We start from the raw sequence: 8,542 nt of genomic DNA on the forward strand, positions 1-8,542 counted from the left end.
GAGGGGAGGGGAAGGGGGGAGGGTGGGGGTAGCAGGAGGGACATTGGCCCCACTGGGGGATGGGGGTGGTGGTTGTAGCCGGGAGGGGGGGTGGAGGGAGAGGGCGGGGGTGGGCGGGAACCTCTCTTTCTCAAACCTGCAGTAGAACTCGTTCAGCTCGTTAGCAAGAGGGAGGTTGTCGGACATCAGCGGGGACCTGGGTTTGTAGTTGGTGATGGTCTTGAGGCCTTTCCAGACGGAGGCGGAATCCCCCTCAGAGAGCTGTTGCTGCAGCTTCTCCGAGAAGCGATTCTTCGCCTCCTTCACCGCTTTGGCGAACCTGTACTTGGCCTGCTTGACCCGGTCCACGTCCCCACTGCGCCTAGCCACCTCCTTCTCCGACCTCAGACGCCTGAGTTGGGATGAAAACCAGGGCTTGTCGTTGTTAAAAGACTTCCTGGAGCGGAGGGGGACACACACCTCCTCGCCAAAGCTGATAAATGATGTCACAGTGTCTGTATATACATCCAGATTGTTACCAGCCTCTGGCCCCGCCCACTCCACCAAGTCCTGGTCACAGCCTGCCCTCTCCAACCAGGCGCAGAGTCGCTCGCATGCCTCGCTGGACCACACCCTGAAGCGCCGTACAACAGGCTTAGAGAGTTTTAACCTCTGCCTGTAGCGAGGGATCAGGTGTAAGAGGATGTGGTCACTGTAGCCCAGCGCAGCACGGGGGACAGAATGGTAGGCTTGACGAGCTGTACAGTAGCAATGATCCAGAGTGTTCACCCCCCTGGTGGGACACGTGACTTGCTGCCTGTATTTGGGGAGCGCCCGGCTAAGATTAGCCTGGTTAAAGTTCCCCATAACGGGGCGCTTAGGTGGCGTAGCAGGTTAAGCGTCGACCATGTAACCGCAGGGTCCCCGGTTCGATTCCGGCCGGGGACATATCCTGCATGTCATCCCTCCTCTCTCTCTCACCCATCCTTCCTGTCATAATCTATACTGTACTGTCAATAAAAAATAAAAAATATGAGTGAGACTGCCCCACTCAAAAAAATTGTCCCCCATAACAACAACAAAACTGTCCGGGTAGTTTCGTTCCACACTCATCAATTGCTCTGCCAGTGTGTCTACTGCTGCGGTGACGTCAGTATCGGGTGGAATGTAGACACACGCGAGAATGAATGAGCTGAACTCGCGGGGGAATAGAATGGACGACAGAGGATGAATAGGGATTCTATAGCCGTGGAACAGTGTTGGTGGAGCACTGTCACCTCGGAACTCCAGCGCTCGTTTACAAAGAACAGTAACCCCCCACCCCTAGACTTGCTCACCGCCTCGAAGTCTCTGTCAGCCCGGAACGCGGAGAATCCCTCTAGCTCCACCGCCTCATCAGGAACAGATGGCGACAGATGGGTCTCCGTGAACGCGAAGACAGCCGAGGAGTGAAAGTCGCTGCTCCTCGCAACGAGACACCGGAGTTCATCCATTTTATTGCATAGGGAGTTCACGTTGCTCAGGAATATGCCCTGTAGTGGTGGTCGCGTCCCCCTCCGCCGTAGGCGAACCAGGCAGCCGGCTCTCTCTCTCTTGTGTTGTCCTCTTTGTGTTTATCTGTCCAAGGCCCTGAGCCCCTCAAAACTATACTCCAGTTCCTGAATTCGTCCTGTGTCTACTTCACCCCTGGTCCTTGCCCCCCACCTGGGTCCCACCAGAAAGCTACCCTTCACTATGGACCCCTGAACTCTTGCCTCACACCACATTCTACATTCCACATAGGCCTAGTTGCTGTTTAGCACCTGATCAGCCAGAGGAGGATGCCCCCCCCCCTTGGAGTCTGGTTCCTCTCAAGGTTTCTTCCTCCAAGGAAGTTTAGTTTTTTCCTAAATTTCCTAATGAAACTAAATACAGAATAATACGTAACATAATGAAAGGTTGCACAACATTCAAGGGGACTAGGCTGGCATACTCCCCCAGTCCTTTTTTTTCTCGTCAGCCACTGCAAGGAGCCGAACGCACCATACCTGATACTACTAGGTCGTTCTCGGACGAGCCCTCCATTGACGCTTCCAGTCATCCCGATCCTCCATACATCTGGCTAGCTCGCCGGCTCTCAGGTGATCAGACTATTCAACAGCAGCAGATGGCCCTATGGGCTCCACGTCAGGTCTCATTTCTGCTGAAGCCTATTTGGTCATTGATAGGGCTCTCTGGACATCTCACCACATCCTACTAGAAGCATTCTGATGAATACCATATATGGTCATGGTTCCAACCTGTGTTCAGACTAGGTCATGTTGAGTTTACTCTTGGTTGTAGTTAGAATGTTCAGATTGTTCAATCATCAGTGTGTATATTTCATCTGTAGACCTCATCAGTATAGCCATAGGCATTGCTGAGTGAGAAGACGCTTTAGATTAGATTAGATTAGATTTATTGTCCCCAGGGGGAAATTCATTTTCACACAACACTGTATAACACAGACAACAACAGATAGTACTACACATGCCAGATACACAAGTACACACACTCAGCGCGCCTATTATTTAAGGCAACAATGGCTGCGGGGATCAGGCTTTTGCCAAAGCGAGTCCTTTTACACCTTAGTGTTCTACACCTCCACCTGGATGGCAGTGGGGCGAGGTACAGATTGAGTGGGTTGGTGATGTCCTGTTCTCTCTATATATGTATACACGGACACAAACAGATAAGAGATAAGATAATACCATAGATAAGACAATACTATAAGGCCTTGTTGACCATAGAAAAGTGACCATTTTCTGTAGCAAAGAGGTGGCCAATCCTCCTGATGCCACTGCTCTACCTAGTGGAGACAGGCTGCTACTGCAGGAACAGTGTGCATGAAATTATTCTGTTTTAAAGTGAAAGCCCCAGGGGTTTCTAATCATGAACAATGAGTGACACATTCATAAGTGATATACAGAGGAGACCGGTCAAAAGTGCTTTTGTGGATTTTATTTTAGTATTCATGTGACTAGGATAAAACCACCTGTACAGGAGTTACAAATGCAGAGCTGACACAAACAGATATATTATGTATTGTAATGTACACAAACAAACATACACACCAATACCCATACATTGCTTTCCAAAGAACATCATCTCAACTTCAAGATGAATTACAGGTAAAAAAACATCAACAAACAAGTAAAGCTCATTCATTTATAGGATCTCAAGAGAGAAATACAGCCAAAGCATGTCTTACACAAGCATACAGTCTTGATTGAGAGAAAACAGGAAATCTCACAATTTGACTAGAAAAGCTCCCAGGTTTCAAGGAGCTTTGTGTGTATCCCTCACTATCCCCTCCAGAGGCCTGGTGTGAGCAAGGTGCTGAGCAGAATCACCGATCTACAAACAACCTGTTATAACAAATAACTACTGATTATATGATCAATATTAGCTTATCTACATGTTGTTTTGCCCAGACCAATCCTCTCACACAGAAGGACTCAGCAGAAATAATTTTACATGGAGACTAGTCTCTATGACCGACTCATGAACCAAATATTGTGCTTCAAATGGCTATTGGATTTGGATAGGTTGTTGATGTTCAAAATATAGTTCATGACAGTTTTCAGAACCATGTGTAGTTGTTACCTGATACGAGGAAGGAGTTTCCTTGGCTCAAAGACAGCTGAGCACTGATTGTAGCATTTGGCTTTGAGTAAAAGCCAAACACTTTCCAGATTTCTTAAAATGTTTTCTTAAAAATCAGAAAAGCCATTTTCTCAGCCAAATGGCTACATGGAGACTCAAAGGCTGGTACTAAAATACAACAACATGACAGTCTTATGAGTGCAAGCAATGGTTTCTCGTTCTCTGCAGTGATTGGTGCAAAAATAAAAAAGCAGCAGTTGGAAGTGTACTGTGGTCACTGGCGTTTGGCTTTGTAGGGTCGAGAGCGTTTCCTGCGGTCTGGTTTCCTCTGTTTGTGCAGGCGGCCGATGCTCACTCCCTGCCGACGACGCACTGAAATGTTCTGCTCAACAAGACTAGCCAGCATACCTAGAGAGGAGGAGAGATGGAGAGGATGAGGAGAAAGGCTATGAGAATCACAGGGGACACTGATCTAAATAAGTACATGTGATACAATGTATATCATTACATGGCCATCTGTTTTGAGTTTGGAATCAGAATCAGAATTGCTTTTATTAGATCCAATGTACGGTACACAAGAGTAACATTCTTAGGCTTAGGTTCTTGGCATTGGCAATGCAGCAGGATACAAAATCAACAATAATAGAATAAAGTAAAATAAGTAAGGTAAGTAATAAAAAAGCAGAATAAGGTAATAAAGTGATAAGGTGATGGTAGTATTACTACAGCGGGACCAGTCGTACTGCAATAGAACAGTTGTGCAAAATGCAGGTTATAATGAGATTAAATACAATATCATACAATATGCAATATAGTACAGATATGATACAATACAGAAGGTCATGTAGAAGTCAGGTGGTGTGCAGGTAGTACTGTTTGCAGTGAGGATGATTGGGGGTGCTGTGAATAGAGAGTAGTATGTCTCCACTGACTGCACATGTAAGAGGGAGAGGGGAGAGCAGAGGACTGGAGAGGGGAGAGCAGAGGACTGGAGAGGGGAGAGCAGAGGACTGGAGAGGGGAGAGCAGAGGACTGGAGAGGGGAGAGCAGAGGACTGGAGAGGGGAGAGCAGAGGACTGGAGAGGGGAGAGCAGAGGACTGGAGAGGGGAGAGCAGAGGACTGGAGAGGGGAGAGCAGAGGACTGGAGAGGGGAGAGCAGAGGACTGGAGAGGGGAGAGCAGAGGACTGGAGAGGGGAGAGCAGAGGACTGGAGAGGGGAGAGCAGAGGACTGGAGAGGGGAGAGCAGAGGACTGGAGAGGGGAGAGCAGAGGACTGGAGAGGGGAGAGCAGAGGACTGGAGAGGGGAGAGCAGAGGACTGGAGAGGGGAGAGCAGAGGACTGGAGAGGGGAGAGCAGAGGACTGGAGAGGGGAGAGCAGAGGACTGGAGAGGGGAGAGCAGAGGACTGGAGAGGGGAGAGCAGAGGACTGGAGAGGGGAGAGCAGAGGACTGGAGAGGGGAGAGCAGAGGACTGGAGAGGGGAGAGCAGAGGACTGGAGAGGGGAGAGCAGAGGACTGGAGAGGGGAGAGCAGAGGACTGAGTGGAGGCAATGAAAGGTGGGTCTTCTTTCAACTAAAGAGGGAAATAAAGTGAGGGCTAAAACGTGGCCTTTACCTTCCTGTGCCAGCATGGATATGAAGGTGCAGATGAACTCGTCATAATTGTGTGTCCTCCTCTGATCATCGATCTGTTCAAACAAGATTAAAGATGTTGCTTCATATAAACACACACATGGATTGATGATTCACTTGCTTAGTATTCAAATGTATTGATTGTAAGTCGCTTTGGAATAAGGCGTCTGCTAAAAGCCAAACATGTAAATGTAACCAGAGCAAGGGAGCGGGGGGGAGTCTCAGAGAGAAGGGGTTTTGGTGGCATTTTTAAACAAGTTATCCTTTTCTCTCCATTTCCTCTCCGGTAACGCTCACCTGACGAGCTACGGGCTGCGATTTCACAGCAAATAACGGTCTGGTTTTTCCTTCACTAGATGGTCACAATAGAGGGTGGCTCTCACAAAAAATGTTAAATGACATTGTAAGACATTGAATGATAGTGCTAGTCTGAAGCGGCTTCATTTCTCCTCTGAGCGGTGTGTGCAGAGCGGGAGAGTGAACAAACAAACCCTTGTGAGCAGGGAGACATTTTACTGACCGCTCAACTCTGCTCACATGCTCTGGTACAGCTGCAATACGCATATACCCATCCAGATGTTTGATGATACCCATCCAGATGCTTTTTGAAAACCAGCTTGCAGGAAGGTTCCATTGAAAGTAAGTAAACTCATAAGAAAATGTCTTTGTTCTTCTGATTAATTAGATAAAATAAGTAATTAGGAATGTGAATAAAGCCTAGTATACCTTGTATTTCTTCCTCTTCTCCACCTCCTCCTTCAGAAACACTTCGTAGTTGGCAATGTCAGCCTCCACACACTTCAGTAGAGCCAGCAGCTCCTGCAGGAGACATGGGGGAGAACATATGACTGAGACATTTGTTTACAATATCAGACAATCAAAGACTGCAAGTTACTCAACCACTGTCCTCTCTCTTTCAGTACACAAGTTAAAGACCAATGGAAAAAATTACGGAAAGTTAAGGAAAATAGGTTGTGTGGATAAGAGGTCAACTGGTTAAAACAAATCTAAAAAGCAGAATTGAGGAGCAATATATTGAGAATAACACCATTCAGAACCTCAAGGAATAGCATATAGCACTGGACATTTATACGGTGATGAGGAAACCTACTTTAGGAGAGTATTTCTCCCCAGACGGCTTGTTGCCTCCAATGGTTTCCGTAGAGATGACCTTTTCCTTGCAGAGCTTGACCTCTGGTGTCTCTTTTCCCTCCTCCTCTTTCACCTCCACAGATGGTCGATCCTTTCCCTCCTCCTTCACTTGTTCCCCCCCCTCTCCTGCGGCATTGTTCCCTTTCTCTTTTATCTTCTCTGGGGCACAGGGCCGCTTGGTCCCATCAGCCAGTATGTCTGCTGCACAACCATCAAGAAACAAATAGATTTATATATATAACAAACAAATAGATTTAGCAAGAAATCAAAACAGCTCATTATCTGATTTAGAGTTATGCTCTTCCATAGAGCTGTGTCCACCAACCTTCTGCTAAATTCCCTAAGTATTTCAGCGCTCTCTCTCTCTGTCTGTCTTGTCACTCACTGTGCTGGACTGTGGGAGAGATATTAATAGAGCAAATCACATAGCAGATCCTTCTCTGTATAATGGTCTCACCAGGTGGTTGGATGGCGTAGATGACCCCGTCTTCTTGTAGGTGCAGCAGGGCAGAGCTCACTGAGGGACCCAGCTCTCGGACAGCCCGGTTGTGCCGAGCATCCAACCTCATCAGCCCTTCGTCTTCCCCGAAGAGCACTCGGGACAAGTGGGAGGCCACAGGGCTGGAGGGTCGCGTGGCAGCCTGGGAGCGCGCTGGCGAGCGCAGTGGGGAATTGAAGGCACTGCCAATTTCAGAGGCAGTGTCTGTGCTCTCGTTGCTGGGTGTTGGGGAGGGCTGTGAGGCGGCCGTGATGCAGATGCCGCCCGTCCGGCCCTCTGTGCGCACAGATAAGGGCGTGGCCAGAGTGTCCTTCCTATGGACTTCCTTCTTCAGTTTTTCAGCCAAGACGCTGAGCGCCAACTGGCTTTCAACTACGCCTCCTACCCTCCCTTTTCGTGCACGTAGCCCTGCCTTTCGTCTGAACCTGCACACACATTTGCACATTTGACGCACGCAAACACACACACAATCTTTATTATTGCTTTGAAGTGTTTTTTTGTTTTTTGGGGGGCATTGTTCTTTAGCCTGGATAATGACTTTTGTCATTCAAGGCATTTAACACATAGTTGGTAAATACACAGTAGGATGTGGTGCTGACCTGCTGGGTTTGCCTGCTGTGCCTGTATCATCTTCCTCTTCATCATCATAGTCATCCTCATCATCAGAGAAAGGGGGCTGAGGTGCACCTGGCACCCGAGAGCGACCCATGCCTGCAGCAAGATCCTCTTCCTCCTGTCATTCACAAAAAGCATCCACTCAGCAACCAGGTGATGAAATACACTATTAGTCACTGACACAAGTGTTAAATCCTGTGTTGAAGCCCTTCCTCCTGACCTGCATCGGGGACTTGGCATAGTTGTGGTTGTCCAGGAAGGCAGGCAGGCGCTGAACGATAGGATTGGGACTGGTGACAGGCTGGGAGGCTCCTCCTGATGGGGCTACTGGTTTGCCCATGACTTTGACCTTGCTAGAGGGGCTGGGGGCAGACTGGGACTGGACTCCTGCACCACCTTTAGAGTCTGGGGGAGAGGGTTAGGGTTAGGGAGAGGGATACATAGTCAGAGTGTGACGGGGGAGAGGGATACATAGTCTTTAGAGTCTGGGGGAGATGGTTAGGGTTAGGGAGAGGGATACATAGTCAGTCCCTGGATTTGAGTGTGACGTGTGGTCACAATAATCAATTGTATCATGATGAGAGTATACAGTGGGGGGTTGTAGTTAACTTCAAGACCTGTTGGAGTCTGCCCGGCCCCCTGTAATGTAACTGGCCCAGGGTCTGCTTCTTTCTTGATAGCAGGGGCTGTGTCCTCCGGGGAGTCCTGCTGCTTCTTGTCCTGAACAAGCTCTGGCTGTGTGACCCTGATCAGCTGGAGAACAAGCAACACATTCATGTAAAGTCCTTATATTACTCTCTCTAATAATAACACTTACTCTCTCTAATAACAACACTTAGACAGCCAGACTAAACAGTGGCCTGATCGTGAGTTTCTGACCTGCTGCAGCCCCTCCAGAACTATTTGCCTGTTCCTCTTCAGAATCTCCAGCTTAGACTCGTACTTCATCCTGCGATCAGGAACCACGGCCATCAGGTTGAAGCGGATATCGTGGTATGGTTCTCTGAAAAGGAGCGAGCGAGAGAGTAGTATGTGAGTGA

The 8,542-nt window shown here is 48.4% G+C and overlaps 1 protein-coding gene across 1 annotated transcript in view; it reads right to left on the minus strand.

Moving 5' to 3' along the window:
* Window positions 1-2,981: 2,981 nt before the first annotated feature.
* bap1 (BRCA1 associated deubiquitinase 1) overlaps window positions 2,982-8,542 on the minus strand; it is an 8,731-nt gene continuing 3,170 nt past the window's right edge. The window contains exons 9-17 of the mRNA XM_080548389.1: window positions 8,382-8,505; window positions 8,120-8,255; window positions 7,723-7,907; window positions 7,487-7,620; window positions 6,846-7,312; window positions 6,348-6,589; window positions 5,963-6,055; window positions 5,220-5,292; window positions 2,982-4,011 (exon numbers count right to left, since the gene is read on the minus strand). Of these exons, the coding sequence (XP_080404515.1) occupies window positions 3,878-4,011; window positions 5,220-5,292; window positions 5,963-6,055; window positions 6,348-6,589; window positions 6,846-7,312; window positions 7,487-7,620; window positions 7,723-7,907; window positions 8,120-8,255; window positions 8,382-8,505 (1,588 nt within the window). The 3' untranslated portion in view covers window positions 2,982-3,877. The remainder of the gene's footprint in view (window positions 4,012-5,219; window positions 5,293-5,962; window positions 6,056-6,347; window positions 6,590-6,845; window positions 7,313-7,486; window positions 7,621-7,722; window positions 7,908-8,119; window positions 8,256-8,381; window positions 8,506-8,542) is intronic.

Source organism: Nansenia antarctica (assembly GCF_963989245.1).
Source record: "Nansenia antarctica genome assembly, chromosome: 18".
Taxonomy (NCBI): domain Eukaryota; kingdom Metazoa; phylum Chordata; class Actinopteri; order Argentiniformes; family Microstomatidae; genus Nansenia; species Nansenia antarctica.